This window comes from Hypomesus nipponensis, chromosome 24 (assembly GCF_054491055.1).
Source record: "Hypomesus nipponensis isolate SF chromosome 24, ASM5449105v1, whole genome shotgun sequence".
Classification (NCBI taxonomy): Eukaryota; Metazoa; Chordata; class Actinopteri; order Osmeriformes; family Osmeridae; genus Hypomesus; species Hypomesus nipponensis.
The window spans coordinates 8,135,462-8,157,637 of NC_140384.1; the positions used below are offsets into that span (position 1 = coordinate 8,135,462).

At 48.1% G+C, this 22,176-nt stretch overlaps 4 protein-coding genes across 4 annotated transcripts; 2 read left to right on the forward strand and 2 right to left on the reverse strand.

Moving 5' to 3' along the window:
• Positions 1-50: 50 nt before the first annotated feature.
• kctd10 (potassium channel tetramerization domain containing 10) lies at positions 51-3,418 on the reverse strand. The gene is made up of 7 exons (XM_084690371.1): positions 3,298-3,418; positions 2,713-2,926; positions 2,444-2,613; positions 2,227-2,313; positions 2,073-2,125; positions 1,761-1,956; positions 51-1,599 (listed from the first exon to the last, which is right to left on the reverse strand). Exons 1-7 carry the CDS (start codon positions 3,298-3,300, stop codon positions 1,378-1,380), a joined length of 945 nt encoding a protein of 314 aa, XP_084546497.1. The 5' UTR covers positions 3,301-3,418; the 3' UTR covers positions 51-1,377.
• Positions 3,419-3,634: 216 nt separating this feature from the next.
• On the forward strand, positions 3,635-15,118 carry ube3b (ubiquitin protein ligase E3B). The gene is given in 29 exon segments (XM_084690695.1): positions 3,635-3,867; positions 4,313-4,446; positions 4,917-5,086; positions 5,241-5,358; positions 5,503-5,562; positions 5,652-5,756; positions 5,857-5,953; positions 6,063-6,148; positions 6,237-6,319; positions 7,447-7,552; positions 7,656-7,776; positions 7,968-8,145; positions 8,258-8,424; positions 8,644-8,697; positions 8,700-8,810; positions 9,123-9,294; positions 9,448-9,566; positions 9,665-9,779; positions 9,921-10,020; positions 10,131-10,250; positions 10,342-10,518; positions 10,616-10,726; positions 10,848-10,985; positions 11,277-11,342; positions 11,452-11,510; positions 11,627-11,809; positions 11,978-12,089; positions 12,319-12,411; positions 12,573-15,118. Coding segments are annotated over 27 exon segments (3,204 nt in total). The 5' UTR covers positions 3,635-3,867; positions 4,313-4,446; positions 4,917-4,925; the 3' UTR covers positions 12,765-15,118.
• A 146-nt stretch (positions 15,119-15,264) lies between these two features.
• aldh3b4 (aldehyde dehydrogenase 3 family, member B4) lies at positions 15,265-19,843 on the forward strand. The gene is made up of 10 exons (XM_084690780.1): positions 15,265-15,610; positions 16,177-16,372; positions 16,484-16,594; positions 16,946-17,066; positions 17,174-17,259; positions 17,573-17,654; positions 17,977-18,366; positions 18,583-18,749; positions 18,894-18,993; positions 19,139-19,843. Exons 1-10 carry the CDS (start codon positions 15,558-15,560, stop codon positions 19,336-19,338), a joined length of 1,506 nt encoding a protein of 501 aa, XP_084546906.1. The 5' UTR covers positions 15,265-15,557; the 3' UTR covers positions 19,339-19,843.
• Positions 19,844-19,954: 111 nt separating this feature from the next.
• On the reverse strand, positions 19,955-22,065 carry mmab (metabolism of cobalamin associated B). The gene is made up of 9 exons (XM_084690781.1): positions 21,909-22,065; positions 21,372-21,430; positions 21,198-21,291; positions 21,058-21,115; positions 20,880-20,952; positions 20,691-20,788; positions 20,464-20,528; positions 20,270-20,329; positions 19,955-20,154 (listed from the first exon to the last, which is right to left on the reverse strand). The coding sequence occupies exons 1-9, from the start codon at positions 22,010-22,012 to the stop codon at positions 20,070-20,072; spliced, it is 696 nt and encodes a 231-aa protein (XP_084546907.1). The 5' UTR covers positions 22,013-22,065; the 3' UTR covers positions 19,955-20,069.
• Positions 22,066-22,176: the final 111 nt, after the last annotated feature.

Here is a 22,176-nt window from a genome sequence, read left to right on the forward strand (position 1 = left end):
GTACCATAATTTTGTACTATGAGAAATTAAAAAAACACAAGCATCATAAATAGCTGGTATAAATACTTTATTGTAGGTATAAATACAGTATATGTAAAATATTCTGTGTGCATGTTTGTTTGTAGAAACAGATTTATCTAGAAGTACCGAAGTTCGTTAAAAAGACACACATTTGCATCTGGCTTGTGGACACAGTACACGTGTCTTAATGTCATGATGAGGGACAGGTCTAATTCCTCTGGCTGTTAAAAGCCTGTTGGGAGACAGGCCTCTTTCACTGGGGGGGGGGGGAGGGGGTCTGGTTTCACTCATTCATTCCAGCCATGGGCTCCATCATCCAATCACCCTGGAACACTCAACACCTCCTGCCACAGCTCAGCTTTGAAATGATCACTTGCGAGGAACTTAGGGAACACTTAATTAAATATTCATCAAAAAAAAGATGTCTTATGGGGCTCTGAAATAGCCTACAGCTTCCATTACCTCCAAATGGGACATATTCAACAATGGGTATTGTGATTTCAATACAAATTAATTCAAATGAGGCCACGACCTGAAGGCTACAACGAAGGGTGCCATCTTCTGATAGACCACTGCCTCCTAGTGGGGATTTCTGGAACAGCAGGTTCCCTGCCATGATCAGGTGTCTTTACAATAAGTAACAAATGAGCACGTATGACAGCACGTTTGACATACCAAAACAGTATTACACAATAAACATCCGACTTGCCTACTGCACGTATCGCATGGCTCTTATTGTTCTGGCTGTTTATCGAGGATGTAAGGAGGGAAACGGATAAACACACATTGACAATGATTTCTACTGGAGCCATTACTATGCATAAAATCATTTTCATATTAAAAACAAATACTGCAGGTTCATACACTCGCATACACAACCTCAAGACTCAGACTCTGCTGGGACACACAGAACAGCGACACACCTCTAGATACCTCTTAACACAAGACAATAAAACACTCATCAAATAACTACCAAAAAAAGGGAATTCACCACCTCAAACCAGTTTAAATTTGGACCCGCTCACCAAGCCAACTTTTAGAGGGTGGTAGGATGAGACGGAAGTGAGAGAGAGAGAGAGAGAGAGAGAGAGAGAGAGAGAGACAGAGAGAGAGGGAAGAGAGAGAGAGAGGGAAGAGAGAAGCGAGAGAGAGAGACATAGAGAGAGAGAGAGGGAGAGAGAGGGAAGAGAGAGAGAGAGAGGGAAGCGAGAGAGAGAGAGAGAGAGGGAGAGAGAGGGAAGAGAGAGGGAAGCAAGCGGGGCATGGGGTGTAAGGCACAGGCGACAGTCCAGCACCAGAGTGCTCTCCTGGAGTGTGGGGGAGCGGGGCTGGAGATGCTACTTGATAGGACAGCCGTCACTGGTGGTGGTGGTGCGTGCGATCGTCGGGCCGTTTGACGTGGATCCGGCGAACCCTGTCGATGCGGTCGCGCTCGTCGTCCTCGTCCAGGTGGTGGGAGCGGCCGGCCGCGCCCCCCGTGGCCTCCAGGAGGGCGTTGTCGGGGCCACGCCCGTCCTGGGACTCGTACAGCAGGATGTTGAGGGTCTCCTCGTAGATGCGAGCCTCGGGGAACTCCACCTGAGGAACGGCGGGGGGAGGAGCTTAGAGGACGCTGACACGTCAAACACACTCTGAAGAACGAATCATCATCACAAACCCATGATCCAAAAAACACCCGCTCCAATCCAGAATCAGAAGATCCTTTTCTATTGTCAGCCCGCGGCAGGCTAGCACGTTACCTTGGTCTGCTTCTTCTCCGTGGCGTAGACGATGGAGGTGCAGCACACCTCGGCAATCTTGCGGCCCTGGCCGTAGAAGGACCAGCAGCAGATCTCGTCCCCGATCACGTCCTTGATGAAGAGCACGCGGTTGTTGAAGCGCAGCGACAGCTTGTCAAACAGCTCGATGTTCTTCAGCATGTTGTCGTCGGAATTGCTACGCCCAGAGGACGGACAGAATATGAGGTTAGTCACGGCACAAGGTCGTCAACGGGAAGATGAATAAGCTCCATATCTATCATTTTCGTCTATTAAAAATGTAGAAATCGTCACCTGGTGTAGGAGTATTTGTTGTTGCTTCTGTTGTACAGGAGCTTGACTGTTGGCTGTAGACACAAAGTGGAAATCAGCAGCCAATCACAGAACAACCCTAGAACACAGGCAGGTACAACAGCAGACAGAAGGACTTTGATTGGAGGACCATAACCTTGTTAGAGGTAGCGATGAGCCTCTGCTCCTCCTTCGATGACGTCACCAGGGGCACTTTACAAAACGGCTCGTAGGCGTCTTTGTTCTAGAACACAGAGACGGAACCTCAAGCAACACGTCAAGAGATGCGTTCACAACAGCTGCTTGGCCTCGTGGGGGGAACAACCCAGGGCGGTCCCGGAGCAAGGGGGGGGGGGTCTGGAGGGGGACTGTACCTGCAGAGCGGCCTGGCATTCATCCGCCAGGCCCTGGACCAGGTAGTACTTGGCCTCCGCCAGCAGCTCCTCCGTCTCCCTCCGGCTGTCGGGCAGGGGCACCGCGCCGTCCCTCAGGTAGTTCAGGACGGTCCCAAAGTGTTTCCCACAGCGGTCAATCAGAATCCAGCCTGGGTGAGGGGGTGAGGGGGGGTCAGGCTCGGACCGCAACCCCCAGATCCCTCCCCCGTGACGTCAGACAGACGTGGACAGATGTGGGTGGAGCCTACCTTCGCTGTCTGTGAGGACCTCCATCCTGCCGCTGAACATGGCCTTGAGCATGGTGTCCTGCTTGGTCAACGTCTGCATGGTGGTGTAGTAGAGCGCGCCGCCCACGTTCAGCTTCACATACTTGGAGCTGGGGCTGGAGCCTTTGAACGAAGTGGTACGGGTCGTAGCTGCAGGCAACCCCGTGCTCACCACGCTCTCTCCCGACATCTCTTCCTGTTATGACATAATACAAATGTTTGACCACGTCGCACCGACACAGACCTAAGCTAGACTCTGTGGATGACCAACCAGAGACAGAATGCCACCGTCTCTAATGCCCTGACACCATAAACCAATACAACAAGTAAAGGGAAAAGAAATACACACTATAGATTCATAAAATCCAAGCCGCTTAGAATATATCACAGACACTAAGGTTAGCTAGCAAGCCAATGGTAAATGTCTAACTTGCTAGCTTGCCCGAGAGACTAACCAGTACACAAAGAACGTCTTCCGTCCTCCTCATTGAAAACAGCATCCATTTAATAATTTCCTAAGTAAATATACATGATAATCAAGCAAAAGGATTATTTTGTGATATTTACCATAGAACCCCAAACAGCCTTAAGAATTCAATTGGTTACCAGTCTGAAAGAGGTAGATAGACGTTGTAAGAATTAGCTAGCAGACTGACCACTTCCGGACTGTTGCGCAGTTATAATGACGTCATTAGTGAAAGTTTTTTTGGGGCGGTGCACCCAAAAAACATTAAATGCTCCTTATTGTTACCACATGCGTTTGACTCGTCCAATCGTTAGAGATTCAAACGGATTAAAATGCCCTATAAATGTAATAATTTTTTGCTAATGTATGAAATTAATTTCCGTACTTCAATGAGTAACAGATCTTCGTCCCCGGGTCCACATGACCAGTAAGAAATGTTCCACACGCACTCTAGCCGCGACCAAGCGATTGCAGTCGAACGTGATATCCAAGCAGTGCTTCTGCGTATCTGACACTGTGCTGGTGTTTATTGAATACAAATCAAATATTCCAGTGTCAAACAATGCAATATGAAGATTTGATGAAGTTCAACGATTGTCACCATGGCAAAGTGAAATCCAACTCGGAATGATTTAAGTGCGACAGTGGGAGGATTAATGGCTGCAGTTACTGTAAGACTCTTCTGTTATTGTTTACATACTGAAACTGCAAAACTTACGGCCTTTGACAATAATGATGTCATTGGCAGACAATTATAGTGTTTTGTTTTGTGCCGGTCAACATCGTTGAATTCTCGTGAAAACGCTTTTCTTTATAGAATGACATTGGTGTGACGAAGTGTTATATTGCCAGCTAGCTATTAGCTATCTTGCTAGCTAGTGGTATCCATTACATTAGTGTCCGCTGTCAAGCTATCTTGCTAGCGCTAGCTTTGCTTTCTAAAATTAGTTACAGTAGGTTAAGAAAACACAATAATTACCAGGGAAGTGAGAATCTGTGTAAACGATATAAACATAATGTGCGTTTATGCGATGCCTTACTTGTTGAAGACAGTGCAAGTCCATGCATCAGAATATGTTGATTTTATTTAAATATGTATTTTGTTATTGTCCACAGAGATGACAGATTGAACAGTTTTCGCTGGGCTATTCTGGAAGTCGATCTCGATAATGCTTAAAGTGACTGGAGAAGCTTAGTGCCTCGTGAGTCACAAGGTCCAGAATACACCAGCAGGGAAATTACGAAGAAGGGTAAGGAGAGCCAACCGGTTAGAATGATGTTTGGGCATCATCATGTCAATACACTCGTAGGAATAAAAAAAATATCTAACAATACTGTGAAATCAACTAATATGAGCAAATAATCAGCTGTCATAAAACTCTAATTATATGACTCCACACTGTTTTGCACTATACATCTTATCTACACTGTACATAACCTTATCGTATTGTCTGTTTGTATTGTATCGTATTGTCTGTCCATATTGTCTGTAATTATTGTCAATATGAGAGCTGTGACAGATACCTGAATTTCCCCACGGGATTAATAACGTATCTATCTTATCTATCTATCTATCTATCTATCTATCTATCTATCTATCTATCTATCTATCTATCTATCTATCTATCTATCTAGTCAACTACTACTTTTTTCCATAATCCCTTTTACAAGGTGTTATTACCCCCCCTAAACCTATCCTTTTTACTTGTCTCTTTATCAGGGGTGCACAATGTTTAGTGCAACTCAGAGTTCGAAGTCAGAGTTCCTGGATAAAGCCAGGCTGGCACGCGAGGAGAGGAAGGGCTACAAAGAGAAGGAGAGAGCGGCCACTCTAATCCAGGCCCTTGTTAGAAGATTCATCTGCCGCTGCACACTCCAGAAGCAAATACGGTTAGTTTTCTCAAGACATGTAGTCATAATAGGCTCCCATCATGTACCGTGATGACTCGTAGACTCAGGTAGAAGTCTTGTTATTTGGTCTTTCTCAGACGTATGCCCTTTTTTCTTCCTTCATGAGATGCATGTTCTCCTTCTTTCTCAACAGCAAAGACGTGGACGACTTCTTCCTAACCTCTGATGCAGGGACATCAAAAAGAAACGCACTATCCATTTTTAAAATTGCACGGAAGTTATTATTTATATATTGCCAAGATGATAAGCTGGTGAGTTGGCTTGTTTGTTATAATGGTGGTCATTTAGTGATGTCTATTTTTTGCAGGTATTTATCAAACCAGTGTTAAAAACTAGAAATATAGTGCTGGGTGCTGTTTGAATGAATGAGTTGAAACTTTCTTTTGGATCAACAGCGGTTTGAGAAGCTTTGTCGTTCTATACTCGCCAGTATGGAGGGTGAAAACGAGCCCAAAGTAAGTCTGTAACTGACAACTTTAGATTACTTAAATGATTTCTTTCTGTACAGATCCTAATAACTTTTCATATTTCGGTTGGTGTTCAGGTTTGGTATGTGTCCTTGGCTCTCTCCAAAGACCTGACCATCGCTTGGATCAAACAGATAAAAGACGTTCTGTGGGTCTGCTGTCAGTTGCTGAAGAAGTTGAAGGTACCGCAAACCTAGTCGCTTGAATGGCTTTCCCGATTGAAGGTGAATGATTTGGGGTGTTGGAATGTTATAACGCATCATATCCTGCTGTGTCCCTCAGCCTGACATCATGCAGGACAACAAACTAGTGACTCTGTATCTCACCATGTTGGTGACCTTCACTGACCCCTCAACTTGGAAGATAATGAGAGGAAAAGGTCAGTTCCATACTAAAACCAAATGGTAGTTATTTTGTTTCTCTTCCAACGCGCGGTGTGCTGTCTGACAAACACAACGATCCACGTTTCCCCTTTCTCACCACGCCAGGGGAAGCTCTCAGACCAGTGCTGACTCGTATCTGCGAGAACATCATGGGACATTTGAATCAAAAAGGATTCTACTCTGTTCTGCAGGTGCACTCATTCTCCCTCGCTTGTCTATACGTCATACGACTTCAGCGCCGCCAATTGTGTTCTTAACCCCTAATATTTCCTGTGTTAGATTCTTCTCACCAATGGATTGGCCCGCTCCAGGCCCTCTCTCTCCAAGGGCACACTTACAGCAATATTTACACTGTCACTAAGGTGTGTTTTCATTGGACATTTAGTCCACTTTTGACTAAATGTAGTCCGTGTTTAGGCAGTAGTGAGCAGACCTACCCAAGATTTGTCTTCCTCCAAGGTTGTTGTTGTTCTTATTTAGATTTGGACCTTTTATCACACTCTGTTTAGGACAGTACTCTGGCTCACATGGATGGGGCAGACTATAGAAACAGGGACAGGAGCATGCACAGTGTTGAGGACCTGTTTCAGTCTATAGAAACAGGGACAGGAGCATGCACAGTGTTGAGGACCTGTTTCAGTCTATAGAAACAGGGACAGGAGCATGCACAGTGTTGAGGACCTGTTTCAGTCTATAGAAACAGGGACAGGAGCATGCACAGTGTTGAGAGCCTGTTTCAGTCTATAGAAACAGGGACAGCACAGTGTTGAGGACCTGTTTCAGTCTATAGAAACAGGGACAGCACAGTGTTGAGGACCTGTTTCAGTCTATAGAAATAGGGACAGCACAGTGTTGAGAGCCTGTTTCAGTCTATAGAAACAGGGACAGGAGCATGCACTGTGTTGAGAGCCTGTTTCAGACTATAGAAACAGGGACAGGAGCATGCACAGTGTTGAGGACCTGTTTCAGTCTATAGAAACAGGGACAGCACAGTGTTGAGAGCCTGTTTCAGTCTATAGAAACAGGGACAGGAGCATGCACAGTGTTGAGGACCTGTTTCAGTCTATAGAAACAGGGACAGCACAGTGTTGAGAGCCTGTTTCAGTCTATAGAAACAGGGACAGGAGCATGCAGTGTTGAGAGCCTGTTTCAGTCTATAGAAACAGGGACAGGAGCATGCACAGTGTTGAGGACCTGTTTCAATCTATAGAAACAGGGACAGCACAGTGTTGAGAGCCTGTTTCAGTCTATAGAAACAGGGACAGGAGCATGCACAGTGTTGAGGACCTGTTTCAGTCTATAGAAACAGGGACAGCACAGTGTTGAGAGCCTGTTTCAGTCTATAGAAACAGGGACAGGAGCATGCACAGTGTTGAGGACCTGTTTCAGTCTATAGAAACAGGGACAGCACAGTGTTGAGAGCCTGTTTCAGTCTATAGAAACAGGGACAGGAGCATGCACAGTGTTGAGAGCCTGTTTCTGTTTCCAGACCCGTTATCGCTGCTCACTTCTCGGACAACCTCCTGAGATCTTTCCTCCTCCACATCATGTCTGTCCCAGCCGTCGTTTCTCACCTCAGCGTGCTCACCCCAGAGGTAAACACTCACTCTTACTGACAGGCCACATGTAGGTCTAATGAATTCCGTTGTGAGGTGGATTGTGATTGGTTCTGGTACCGTGTGTGCTCCCTGGACACAGTGCATGGCCTCCATCCAGACTCACGACCTCCTGAGGAAGTTCATCCTGTTCCTCAGCCGCGAGGAGCAGTGTGGAGACATCTGCGTGTGCTTGGAGGGAAGCCACACCCTCTGCCTGCTGGGTAGGAGAGATTTGTTGGTTTCGATGTTGGACGTAGGTTCGTCTTATGAAGCTCTGAAGGAGGGTTAAGGTCGGAGGTTTATGGGTTCATTTTGTCGACGTTTCGGAGATGCTTGTTATCAAATTGCCCGACTGTCCCCTTTCCTAGGTCATCTGATTTGTATTGATCTGTGATCTGCTTGTCCTCTGTAGGAAACCTAATCCACCTGGGCTTCCTTAGTGAGAAGGTGCTGGAGGAAGAGGCCAACCATTTTGTAAAGGACCTCACTGACATGCTGTCCTATTGCCAGAGATACGTGTCTCAGAAGAAGTCCAACCTCACACACTGGCACCCGGTGCTTGGCTGGTTCTCCCAAACTGTAGACTACGGGTGAGTAGGAGAACCTCCCAGTCTGAATGTGGAAGCAATCAGAGAGAAAATCAAAAGACTGATATCTCTGTTTCTCCCTTATTTCCCCCCCCCCTTCTCTTCTCCTCCCCAGTCTGAATGAGTCCATGCCGCTGGTCACCAGGCAGCTGCAGTACCTGTGGGGCGTTCCTGTGATCAGGACTCTCTTCTCTGACGTCCTCAGTAAGAAACTAGAGAGCCAGGAGCCCACCCCTCCACCTCAGCAGCCAACCACGTCGCAGAACAACCTGCCTGTCAAGAGTGAGTCACATCCAACTGTAAAGACAGCCTTTGAAACGCGGCAGGCGTATTGCCCAGGCCCCAAGGACAGGCAATAAGTTGTTTGTATGAACATTTTGTGACAAATAAATACAAGCGAGTTTGCCGCCATGTTGAGTCACTGCATTAGTGTGTGCTGCCAACGGGCACTGATACTAATTGGAAGTGTTTTATGTTTTCATATGACATCATTTCCCCTAGACCTTTTCAAGCGGGCGTTCCAGAAGTCGGCGTCCGTCCGGAACATTCTGAAGCCGGTGGGGGGAAGAGGGTGGACTCTGTGGAAGTGCAGAAGGTGTGCAGCATCTGTGTGCTTTACCAGACGGCCCTCACCACACTCACACAGATACGACTGCAGATCCTCACCGGTAAGTCTCTCAGCTCACTCACGCACACACACACACCTACACATTCTCACACGCACACACCCACACGCACTCACACACACACACCCTCACATACACACACACCCTCACATACACACACACACTCACACACACACACCCACACGCACACACTCACTCACTCACTCACTCACTCACTCACTCACACCCTCCCTCACCCTCTCACACACACCCTCACACCCTCCCTCACCCTCTCACACACACCCTCACACCCTCCCTCACCCTCTCACACACACCCAGTACAGTGACTCACTGGGTCCCTTGGTGTGTCCTCAGGGCTAACCTACCTGGACGACCTGCTGCCCAAGCTGTGGGCGTTCATCTGTGAGCTGGGTCCTCAGGGGGGCCTCAAGCTCTTCATGGAGTGTCTGAACAACGACACGGACGAGTCCAAGCAGCTCCTTGCCATGCTCATGCTCTTCTGCGACTGCTCTCGACACCTCATCACGTAGGCCCCGCCCCCCCCTGACCTTCCCCGTCCAATCGAAACGCTCCGTTACCAGAGCGAGATTCAAATGGCATGCGAGCACATTGGTGTGGATGAGCGGCGGGCTGGGTGGGTAGCGGCGACTCACCCCGTGTCCCCTTCTGTTTGCCGCAGCATCCTGGATGACATCGAGGTTTACGAGGAGCAGATTTCTTTCAAGACCGAAGAGCTCGTCACCATATCGTTCTTCCTGAACACGTTCGTGTACAAGATGGTATGGGATGGCATCTTGGGTAAGTGTATTCCCTGCTCCAACCCCCCCCCCCCCGTCCTCCCTTCCAGCCGCGTCAGCTGTCAGCTAAGCTATGTAAACTAATCATGTTTGTGACAGAAAATGCCAAGGGGGAGAAGCTGGACCTGTTCCACAGTGTCCATGGCTGGCAGATGGTGCTCTACGAGAGGGATTGCAGGAGGAAGTTCTCCCCTGAGGACCACTGGCTGCGCAAGTGAGTGACCGGCCTTGATAACACGATAACCGACCAGATCCAGACTGCCCCGAATCTGTGCTGTCCCCAGAGGATCACCGTGGAGCGCTGGCTGACGGTGGTGGTGGGATTGACTGTTAATCTCTCCTCCGGTTCCCCCAGAGACTTGAAGCCCAGCTTACTGTTCCAGGAGCTGGAGAAGGGCAAGAGGAGAGCCCAGCTGATACTGCAGTACATCCCTCACGTTATCCCTCACAAGAACGTAAGGGGCACCGCGGGTGAAAAAAGCCATCTTCTAGAACGTTTGTTTCGTTTCTTGTCCTCCATTCGGTCAACCTGTGATGCGTCTGATGGGTTGTTCTTGCCTTTTAGAGGGTTTTGTTGTTCCGGAACATTGTTACCAAGGAGAAGGAGAGCCTGGGATTGGTGGAGACAAGCTCCGCCTCCCCCCACGTGACCCACATCACCATTCGCCGCTCGCGAATGCTAGAGGTATGAAGCTGCCTCTCTTTCTACTGTACAGGCAGCGGATGGCAACAGTCTCCGCCACGCTAACCTTTGACCCCTCGCTGTGTGTGTCCAGGATGGATACGACCAGCTCCGCAGGCTGCCTGTCAACTCCATTAAAGGGGTCATACGCGTGAAGTTCGTCAACGACCTGGGCGTTGACGAGGCTGGCATCGACCAGGACGGTGTCTTCAAGGAGTTCCTGGAAGAGATCATCAAGAAAGTCTTCAACCCAGCACTCAATCTCTTCAGGGTACTGAGCTCGTTCAGCTGTCTGGTAACCGTGGCGATTGACTTTGTGCTGATGATGTTTATGATGATGATGATTGATGTTATTATTTGGTTGACAGACCACCAGTGGAAACGAGAGGCTGTACCCCTCCCCGACGTCCTACATTCACGAGAACCACCTTCAGCTCTTTGAGTTTGTGGGGAAGATGCTGGGAAAAGCCATGTATGAGGTACGACCAACAAAACTCTCCCGATCGCCAGCAACTTAGGACAATGCCCCGGTCCGGCTGGGTAAACTGGTGCCATGATCTGGGTGCATGTCTGACCTTGAGCTTCACCTTGTGTGTCCAGGGCATCGTGGTGGACGTGCCCTTCGCCTCTTTCTTCCTCAGCCAGGTCCTCGGTCACCACCACACCACCTTCTACAGCTCCATAGACGAGCTGCCCTCGCTGGACTCTGAGTTCTACAAGAACCTCACCTCCATCAAGGTCAGTGGTTATTGTGGCCGTTAAATACAGTGTCTTGACTCTGACCACCGAGATACCGTTAGAACGATTCACCTCTGATCGTTGGCCTTCTGTACTTAAAATCGACTCCTATATTTTTTTATATTCCTGTAAATGCCTGCTAAACGAGTAAAAGGTCAAATTTAAATGTCTCCTTGATGACCCAGAAATACCACTTTGATGTCCTTGTTCGCTCACTTTCTACAACGTCCTGGTTTTCTCTCCTCTTGTTTGTCTTCTTGTGATTGGTCGATCTGGTCGTTTGCGTCGCAGCGCTATGACGGGGACGTGGGCGACCTGGGACTGACGTTATCGTATGACGAGGACGTCATGGGACAGGTGAGGGCTCGCCTTCCAAGAACACGTAGACATGTGAAGGTACAGGAAGTGACACACCTTGTAGAGGAAGTGACACACCTTTAACGCTCTCTGAAATGTTCCTTCACAGCTGGTCTGTCACGAGCTGATACCAGGAGGGAAGACCATGCCTGTCACCAATGAAAACAAGTGAGCCGATGGATGTCTGGTTTGGTTTGATGTTTTGGCATTTCAGCGCTCCACACCCTTGTTAGGGTGTCCTATTCTTGCTCTATATATCCCTGACTGTCTCCTCTCCCCTCCAGGATCAGCTACATCCACCTGATGGCTCACTTCCGCATGCACACCCAGATCAAGGAGCAGACGGCAGCCTTCATCAGGGGCTTCCGCAGCATCATCAACCCCGAGTGGCTGCACATGTTCTCCACCCCGGAGGTGCAGCGCCTCGTCTCCGGGGACAACGCCGAGATCGACCTGGACGACCTCAAGTGCGTGACCCCTCTGTCTTCCCGGTGTATCATTGGCGCGCACTTGTTTAGTATTGTCCTCATACAGTACATACATTATGCACTCTATTTGTTTAAGCATGATATCAGCCATATTAACCATGCATGTAGGCACAAAGGAAATGTCACCTCTCCACCTCTGGTCTCCAGGAAACACACTGTTTACTACGGCGGCTTCCACAGCAGTCACAGGGTCATCATCTGGCTGTGGGACATCCTGGCTAGTGACTTCACCGCCGAGGAGAGGGCCATGTTCCTCAAGGTGAGCCTCACCAGCCTCCCCTCCACAGCCAGCCTCCCCTCCACAGCCAGCCTCCCCTCCACAGCCAGCCTCCCCTCCACAGCCAGCCTCCCCTCCACATCCAGCCTCCCCTCCACAGCCAGCTTCCCCTCCACAGCCAGCCTCCCCTCCACAGCCGGCCTCTAAGGAGGCTGTGACTCAGGTGACCGTGTTCACAGGTGAATCCTCTGTTGTTGTTTGTGTTTGGTAGTTTGTTACCAGCTGTTCCAGACCGCCCCTCTTGGGGTTTGCCTACCTCAAGCCCCCGTTCTCCATCCGCTGTGTGGAGGTCTCTGATGATCAGGTGAGATTCCTTTTTTTCTTTTTTATCACCAACGTCAACAGGGGGGACATGTTGTTTACGAGCTGTTGTTTATCTGCTGTTTATCTGCTGTTGTTTATCTGCTGTTTATCTGCTGTTGTTTATCTGGGGTTGTTTGAGAGCTGTTGTCTGTGTGTCTCCAGGACACTGGGGACACGCTGGGCAGTGTCCTCCGGGGCTTCTTCACCATCAGGAAGAAGGAGCCAGGAGGTCGCCTGCCCACCTCCTCCACCTGCTTCAACCTGCTCAAGCTGCCCAACTACAGCAAGAAGAGCATCCTGAGGGACAAGCTGCGCTACGCCATCAGCATGAACACAGGCTTCGAGCTCTCCTAACTGGGGCAGCCTGGAGGCCAGGGGGTTGGGGAAAGCCCCCTTTTATCCAGGCTTAGGGGTCAGGCTTGCCCGGAACAAATCAAGTCGGCGGAACACTCCATCCCCCTTCGTCTCAGCCAGTCAAAGCCAGATTAGTTCCACTCCTCTCTGTCCCCCCCCTGCCCTCAGCCAGGGAGACACTCCCCTCCCCCAACCCTCCCCCCAAGGGCTCCCTGGCCTGTTTCTGCCCAGGTCTACCATGACGTTTTTTTTTTTAAGGGCAGCCGTCGCTTTGAGTGTGAATTTGTGGACTTTCTGATGAAGCGGAAAGGAAGGAAAGTCGTCCGAGCCGTCTGATTGGAGAGCTTGCTCTGTCCACTGTTACCGCCCCCCCTGAAATTCAACCCTCCCCAGAACCCTGTCTTTCACTCTCTCTCAGGCCTGGATCTGTCGATACTCGGATCTAACACTCCCATGTCAAGTGAACTGGAAAGCAATATAGATGCAATGCAAGCCATTAGACACGCAAAATGACTCTCCACACAAGCTAGACCAGGGGATGGTTTATTATACTGGAGTATATTATCCAGGCAACTTTCCGAGTCTTTGTGGAACATGATGAAAGCACCTTTTTATAAAGAGACGACAAATCACTGCCTCATGTTCAACAACAATCATGAAGGAGGACTGGTCTAGACCAGGTCACATGAGTAGACCAGGTCATATGACTCGACCAGGTCATGTGTCCATTCCTGTTTCCATATGTGGATATTGTGTCCCTTGTTACTCGACGTGTGAAATATGGACGACTTGGCTGATCTCTCTGTAAACACACAACCCCTTCCCCCTTGTCTCTCCTCTTCTCTATGTGACCCTGCATCCTGATAAGAACTTCAGATATTGCACAGCAATGCAATTATAATACTAGAAGCGATTTCCCATGTTCCTCATGTCATCTGACACAGAGCAGGATGTCCTGTCGCATCTTCAGAGTATTTACTTCAGATCTTTTTTCTTTAGATAAACAGATCGGACGTCATTGGAATGCTTTCCGTATGATTTGCTGTTCCAAACTGCGACGCAGAGAGCGTCGCTAGTCCGTGTTTCCGGTCGCTACACCGCCCCACAGAGTCTGTCACAGTGAAGTCATCGATGAAGAACCGCAGTCCGTCTGCAAGGATTCAACCGGCGATTTGTCACATGACCTGCCTCCTGTATGTCACCTGTTCCATCTGGAGTGTTCCATCGTGAGTGTTCCATCTGGATCTGGAGTGTTCCATCTGGAGTGTTCCATCTGGATCTGGAGTGTTCCATCTCGAGTGTTCCATCTGGAGTGTTCCATCTGGATCTGGAGTGTTCCATCTCGAGTGTTCCATCTTGAGTGTTCCTGCGTCTCTCGGAACCAAGCCATAAATACAGATAAAGGCATTTGTTAGGATTCTTGATCCAGCTTTGAGGAGAGATCCTACAGCGACACCCTCCATCGCCAATCCACCAACCATGAACGGTCTGGTTTCATTTCTCAGTGGCTGAAAGGATGCTCTCTTCTCAGTGGACCTTATAGCCATGCGGAACTGAGTTCAAACAAGGAGCAAGCCCTGCTACATGATGTCATGGGTTGGTTGATCACCTGCTTAACTGAAATGTAACCACACCTTTCCCACACAGATTTGACCAGTATGCAGCCAATAGTGTCCAGTGGTTAAATGCTATTCTACCTAAAAGATCCATGGGCCGAAATCTGTGACCTGTGTGGCAGTTGATATTAAAAGTTGGTATTAAAATGGTCTGTACTGTACATTGTCTCTCTACTTAAGTAAAAAATAAAATAAAAGTCATTCCGCAAATGGAGGCAATCTGAACAATTTTTTCTCTCTGACAGCTATTTCCCTATTTATGGTATTGTTGACAATGCAACATTTTACTCATCATTTTGGCCTTATTAATGCGTGTTGTAGAACTACCCCTTTCAAAAATAAATATTTAAGCAGTGTTATGTGGCTTGAGAATTGTAACGCTACATAAAAAAATCGAGCTTCATTGAGACTTGTTCCTATTGAGAGAGACACTAACAGATACCTCATAAGCTAATGTGTATGATGATAATTCTCATCAATTTTAAATGATGTCATGAAATCTAGCGATATGAGTATCAAATCTTTTTTATAAATTAAAAAAAAATCCAGGAATTGGTCATCGTGGTCCTTTCGAACAGTCTCATTTTTAAAAGTGTCTTTTAAACGGGTTGCACTATGTGATTTAAAGTTGTTGAAAAGACTCCTGTGTGAAACGTGTAAGATATTATCTCTGCTGTAAAACATTAACATTGAGTCATGTATGTTAACCATTCATTAAAAAATCTTTAACATCCTAAACGTGCTTATGTTGTATCATTTACTCGATTTTAAAGTGCAAAGTTAGTCCCGATAAAGTCAGATTTGACTTGGCGTTTCATATTTATGAATTCAAGGCATAAGGCATCGTTATCACATCATTTCATGCACCTGTTGGTATTTCTGATTTTCGTCATCCAGTATTGAGCGCTGCAGCGCAAGTTCAAACAATGACTAAAAATCAGACGCCTCAGTTTATATGACATGGACAGCTGCCCTTGTTATGAAGCTTAAATTAGTCAGTTTTGGATGAATTTATGTGTGAGAACAACAAGCGATTATTTTACCAAACGTTTGGGTGAGTGGATTATGGTGTTAGTGCGCAGGCTCGAATCGAATTTTACAAACCGGCTAAAGGTCTACAGCGTTCCGTATATCACGGGCCTTGGGGAAAAATCAACAATTGACCATTCCGTGAATCATGACCAGTCCGCCAAGTCCTTCTCCAACGCGATGGTTCAAAGCCTTACGCAGGTAAGAGTGCGAGGAAAACTTTGGAGACTTATTCCGATTCTGTACACTACTTTGTAAAGCATTCTTGAAAATGTTAAGTTAATTGTAATTTTGAGTTTCACTGACAACAGCGTAAATATTAGTTTTTATCCGTGTCGCCAAGTGCAGCGTAGGGTGATTGAAGGTAAACGTTTGGGGTACCATTTTCTGATGGCTGTCTTTGTATTCATTTTATGATTGGCTGAATTCTCTTGACACTCTCCCCTTACTCTGTGGGCTGTCCTAACTAGACCCTTTAATAGATTTAAAACTGCAAACATATTTAAGAGGCCCACATTCTACAGAATTACTGTACAGGAGCAACATGGGTGGGAAAGCCAGAGCGTGTTATACATGCAAGAGGAACGGACGGCTAACATGCAGACGGTACTAAATGTGATCATGTACTAAAGTAGTGAGGTATAGCTCAAGAGGGTGGGTCATGGTTAATAATGGTAGTATTTGTCTGTAATTTGCCCTGACTTTGTCCCACATTTGAAAGGTATGTGATGTTTACAGTAACAAAGTGAGCCATCTGTGTGGTGCAGGACCAGACTTGGGGAGCCCTGCTTGAAGACCAACGCTCTGGAGAGTGTTGAGCTTCTGAAGAGGGCGAGAGCTGCCTTCCAGGCTGGACGCACTCTGAAGGAGAGCTTCAGACTGGCACAGTTGGAGGCCATCCTGCGCATGTTGACGGAGCACGAGTGTGACTTTGTGGACGCGCTCGGGAGAGACCTCCACAAGGTGAGAAACCCTCCTGGACGCTGATGACGGGAAACGTCTGGTCGCCTTGTACAGGTAGGCTATTGCGTGGTTTCTGAGACGTGTTGTTGTTGTTTTGCTGTGGTGTGCCAGCCCCGGTTTGAGACGGTGTTGTCAGAGCTGATGCCGGTGAAGAACGAGGCTCTCTACGCCATCAACAACCTCATGAAGTGGATCGAGCCACAGCGGGTTGAAAAAAACCTGGTAAGATGGCACTCGCTTGAAAAGGGAATGACGAGAACATGGGTTGTCATATGGAAAAGCTATCAACACCCGCCCCGGCCTTGTTTACGTGGTGTTATGTAGGTCTAAGACGATCTGATTGGGCTAGCTCCACACAATGCTTTGCTTTGTTGCCGGGAGACGGCACGTGTGTTCTCTAGAGAGATTAGGGGTGGGAATTTCAGGCGTTCCTTGTTCAGTCCCGGCTTAGACTGAGCTCATCCATCTTTATTCACCCAGCATGTCAACTGATGATGACTGTGACTCATGACTGTGGTTTTATTTTCACTGACTCACATGAGCCCCTCTTTCCTGGGTCCTGTGACGGCGTAGGCGACCACGTTGGACGACTCTCTGGTGGTCAGTGAGCCCCTGGGGGTGGTGCTGGTCGTGGGGGCCTGGTACAGCCCGGCCCAGCTCTGTCTGGTGCCCCTTGTGGGGGCCATCGCCGCAGGTGAAGATGGCCGGAGATCTGATGGGTGTCGCTCGTCGTAGGTTTGTGTCAACGAAGGCGTTTGTGTCAGCGGCACGTGTCAGATCTGTTGTGTTGTGCTTTTGCAGGAAACTGCGCCATCCTCAACCCGTCAGAACACTGCTCTCACACGGCGGAGCTCCTTCACCGTCTCGTCCCCTCCTACCTCGACACCGTGAGTGGCTCCTGATGTGTGTGTTCCCTGGAGGATGGCGTTTCCCCCGCTGGTTTGAAACCGAGACTCGTCTGAAATGTGGCACCTGCTCTTGTACCAAACTCGGTGTGTTTACATTTAGTCATTTAGCAGACGCTCTTATCCAGAGTGACTTACAGTAAGTACAGGGACATTCCCCCGAGGCACATAGGGTGAAGTACCTTGCCCAAGGACACAACGTCATTTGGCACGGTGGGGAATCGATCCGGCAACCGTCAGACTAGCCCGATTCCCTCACCGCTCAGCCATCTGACTCCCGTGTTCTCTTCTGAAGGAGTGCTTCCACGTGATCCTGGCAGGGGTGACTGACTTGGCTGAAGTCGTGGACCTGAAATTTGATCATGTCTTCTTTACAGGTAACGATTAGCAAAGGGTTAAACTGATAGCTCTAGTATTTTTTTATTTCAGTCACTGTATAGCGGGTAAACGTGTGTCTTGCTGAATCACCACATACCACATACACTACCCATGTGTAGTCTGGGTAGTTCGGTAGCCTAGCAAGAGTTCACAGGCAGCTGAATGACAAGTAGCAAACACAAACCTCCTTGAGAAGTTCAGACCACCACTGATGCACTGAAATAACGTCATTGTACCTTTAGCTCCCTGTGCTCTTGCGTGGGGAAGGAAATTGTGGTTCTAATGATCTCCCCCCCCCCGGCCCACATGGGTCCATCCAAGGAAACAGGGAGGATGGGATCAGGGTGGCCCAGGCAGCAGCCCCCCTCCTCACTCCCGTCACCCTGGTCCTGAGCGGTAAGAACCCGTGCTACGTGGACCAGCAGTGTGACATCAACACCACAGCTCGCCGCATCGCCTGGGCGCGCTTCCAGAACGCCGGGCAGAGCATGGTGGCGCCGGACTACGTCCTGTGTCATGAGGAGGCCAAGAGCCGGCTGTTCCAGGCCCTACGCTGCTGCATGCTGCAGTTCTACGGCACAGACCCCCGGGAGTCCAGTAGCTTCGGACGGATGGTCAACCTGGAGAACTTCAACCGCACACGGGACCTGCTCTTGAGGTCTGGCAAGGCGGCTGTGGGGGGGCAGGTGAACGAAGCAGAGAAATACATAGGTAGGGGAGAGTGTTAACAAAAAAAAATAATAATTCATATTTCAAATATTTATGAAATTAAAAGAATTGTCTATATTCTTATGAATTCATATATATTCATTCATTTGAAATTATTTGTTGATGTCACTGTGATTTTCTACTATATTATTCAATTGAAATTATTTTCTAGGATATTGTTATTCAAGTGTCTGTGTCCTTTGCGTGTTTCCCCTGAAGCTCCGACGGTCCTGACGGAGGTGGTGGCGTCAGACCCCATCATGCAGCAGGACGTGCTGGGCCCCGTGCTCCCCATCCTGACGGTGTGCAGCGTGGACGAGGCCGTCGCCTTCATCAACCAGCGGGAAAAACCCCTCTGTGTGTACGCCTACTCCAGCAACAGCAAGGTGAAGGTCGCCACGGCGCCCTGTGCACCGCCGTGTCAAACGCACCTGACCAGCAACCACATCAAGTGACGTGTTGTTATGCCGTAGTGTGAAGATGTGGAGACCTCCTCACCCCGTCCCCACCGCCGTCTCTCACCCCTGCAGGTGATCTCCAGGCTGATGAGCGAGACCTCCAGCGGAAGCTTCTGCTCCAACGACAGCATCTTGCAGAGTCTGATGGTGGTCCTTCCCTCCGGGGGAGTGGGTAAGTCCTGGTCGGCGTTGCATCACGACCGCGTGTTTCATCTGAGAGCGGCAGGTGCTGTGTTGATGACTCGGCCACTCCACCACCTCCCCAGTCAGTCAGCGTTTCTCAAACGACCCCCGGTGTTGTGTTTTGAATGTGCCAGGCTCTAGCGGAATGGGCTCATACCACGGCCGCTACAGCTTCGACACCTTCTCCCACAAGAAGCCCTGCCTGCTCAGGAGCACGCGCATCGAGTGCGTCACCTACCTGCGCTACCCGCCCTTCGAGGAGCGCAACCTGTCTCTGATGACCTGGGCCAGCTCCCTGTCCCAGAGGAGCCAGGGGTGGTGCCAGATCCTGTGAGGCGGTGTGGGAGCGCTGCGGACGGAGCCGTGGACCCAGGGTCGGTGTGGCCTTTGCCCCGGCAGTCCAGATGTGTCACTTAGCACAGCAAAGTAGATGGTGAGGGTGGTTGTCTGGTGGGCGATGTCATGCTGTGGGGGTTGTCAGTTTATGCACTATGCTGTGGGGGTTGTCAGTTTATGCACTATGCTGTTGGTAGAACATTAAACGATACGTATGAAATTTGAAGTTGTGTGCCGACACGATGCAGAACTGATCTATTTAAAGGCTGTCTGATCTTGAGAAGTGTTGAATTAATTGCGCTTTCAGCTGGTTATATAATCAAGCTTTGTCTTAAGTGTAATTACTATTCTAAAGGATCTATTCCTAAACAAGCTATTAACTTTGCTCTGAAATACATCATTTTCCTCTTATGGTGATAAACATGCTGTAAATACATGATTAATAATTCATATCTAGCAATGTGTGCCTGATTGCTGATTCTGAAATATAAACATTTCCTGATGCTCATAATTAAAAATGAAATAATGATTGAGTCCTTTGCATAAAGTATTTTGGTGTTGATAGATGGCATCCACATTCATCAAACAAAATGATCTGTGTATTTGTGTCTGTATCCAATTCAGGCAAGTCTTTATTCAAAACATGATGTCATGATTATGCGCTCACATGACCACATCTGTGATGAATTCAGTCTTATTGGCATGTCCATCTGTTTTCAGAAAGACTCGTCATTCAGGCCTCTTGTAGATAGTCTCTGAGTTGCCCTCTTTCATAGCTGTAAATCTGGCCACAGTGAACAGGTAGTCGCTCAGTCTGAAGGAGGACGCAAGGTTGAAGTTGGTCAGCAGCACAGCATGTTCTGAATACAGATGATTAATATCATATACAGTATACCCAGTGCTAACACCAGACATTCGGGTTTCTATACCTGTTCAGAAATCTGGCCACATCAGGATCTGCTTCTCCTGAACGGACGATGGGAGCGACGCTGGAATAAAAACACGTGGCTGTTAAACAGATTCTGCACTTGTTTTCCTGCAGTATTCAAGATCGGAATGTTTGGTTGTTCGGGAGCTCTTGGAAACGGCAGGTCGAGACTAATTGGCTGCAGGTGAAACAGACCTGCGTTCAGCTCTCCGGCACACGGCGCGCGCTACGTGCAGAGCAGCGCTGCTCTTTCCTCCCGACTGAAACACAGGGGTCATAAGCAGGTCGAGGACTGACGATACACAATATCCTAACACTGTTCACAAACAGACCATGATGCCTTACGCCTACTTAAGGGCTGTAGGACTTGGCTGTCCAGATGTGTTCCATAGATATGGTCTACAGTACCAGTAAGGACTTACGGGTAAGATGAAGTTAGTCAGTGGTGGGAGCTCTACTGTAAAGGCATCGATCCAGTTCTCCAGGTCTGTTACTGGCTGAGGACTGAATTTGGTTTTCTCTGTAAAAAAAAAAAGAGTGAAATTAACATCTCGACCATGTTGCATCCCAATAGAACACAGGCTGGGATGTTGGGACAATCCTGAACATACTTATGTGACTTTCTCTTGCGGATGACCGAGGTGTGGCAATATTTGATCCCACGTCTTGTAACACGCATTGAATCTGTGGGGTGAGGATAAAAAAAAAAATTGGCACCATGTTAAAAGTTCAATAGTATATGTTTATCAATTGTCCAAAGTTCACTGAAGTAAGGGTTGAAACTCAGACCTTGTCTAGCTGGTCTGTGAACGTATGACCTTTGTCAAGGCAAAACTCTCTGGCCAACCTGTCGAGGACAACACAAGTTTGAAGTATTTCCCTTAGAAGAGCAAGGTCAAGGGTCAAGACGTAATTTGTGACGTACTCACCCTATAGCCGATGCCAACTCGTCCGTTGTTCCGAGCGCTTCGAAAACATGATCCTCCTTCGGTCTTCTCTCTCCCGTGAATGTGCTTGAGAAACCTGCGGACGGTGAGAGGATGAGGCGAGTTTCATTTGGAACAAAAGTGACAATGAGCAGTGCCTCAAAGCCTTAAACTCACCTTTGTCTCCAGTTTTAGTGTATATTTTGGGGATCTTACTGTCTCCCTCTGTAGCATAACTGGGGGTATAGGTAAGGCAGCGTTAGACTGAAGTTTTAATCACTGTGCTTTCATGGAAATGAAAGCATCAAATTAACTGGTTTAATCGTTTTAACCCTTGTGTTATCTTCGGGTCATTCTGACCCATCAGTCATTGTGACCAACCGTCGTTTGCAACAACTTTACCGCATACAAAAACAAAGTCAAGCATTTTCTTTTAACCGTTGGGCTGTCTCAGACCCCCCACATTGCGAAGGTTAAAAGAAAATTATTTTTATTTGCTTTTGTATTGGGTAAAATTGGGTAAACACAACGATGGTTCGTTATGAACCTTTTGGTCATGTGACCCGAAGGCAGCACTTACGGTTACATAGTTTCTCGCTTATATCTGAAAGGACACAATGCTGTGGTTGTAGACATAATAACCTTAACGTTAGCAAGTTAGCTGTGTAGAAACATGATAGTATAGAATAGCATAAAATAAGTATACGCAGCCACCTTCGTTGTGATCCAAATAATGTATTTGTCCAATTCCCACTTAGACATTTCCCTGTCAAAAAGATACAACGTAGATTAGCTTGTTTGGTAATCAATGAAGCCATGTTTTACCTAACTGAGCTGAACACATGAAGATAGCGACCAATAAAAGCGACCGTATTTTCTGTCTGTCCGGAGCACCCGTAGATTGTGGGGCGGTCTCTTCATCACACGACCAATGGCACGAGGGAGAGATCGCAATCCCGATTGGATAGGGAAGGATATGTAC

Coding starts and splice junctions, on each gene's coding strand:
- mmab (XM_084690781.1), bottom strand. CDS start 22,012: ATGGCTTCATTGATTACCAAACAAGCTAATCTACGTTGTATCTTTTTG. Junction 21,116..21,197: donor GAGTTGGCATCGGCTATAGG/GTGAGTACGTCA, acceptor TGTCCTCGACAG/GTTGGCCAGAGAGTTTTGCC. Junction 20,953..21,057: donor TCACAGACCAGCTAGACAAG/GTCTGAGTTTCA, acceptor CTCACCCCACAG/ATTCAATGCGTGTTACAAGA.
- kctd10 (XM_084690371.1), bottom strand. Junction 1,957..2,072: donor AACAAATACTCCTACACCAG/GTGACGATTTCT, acceptor CTCTGGGCGTAG/CAATTCCGACGACAACATGC. Junction 1,600..1,760: donor CGGAGAAGAAGCAGACCAAG/GTAACGTGCTAG, acceptor GCCGTTCCTCAG/GTGGAGTTCCCCGAGGCTCG.
- aldh3b4 (XM_084690780.1), top strand. CDS start 15,558: ATGACCAGTCCGCCAAGTCCTTCTCCAACGCGATGGTTCAAAGCCTTA. Junction 17,260..17,572: donor TCCCCTCCTACCTCGACACC/GTGAGTGGCTCC, acceptor TCTCTTCTGAAG/GAGTGCTTCCACGTGATCCT. Junction 18,994..19,138: donor CCTTCCCTCCGGGGGAGTGG/GTAAGTCCTGGT, acceptor TGAATGTGCCAG/GCTCTAGCGGAATGGGCTCA.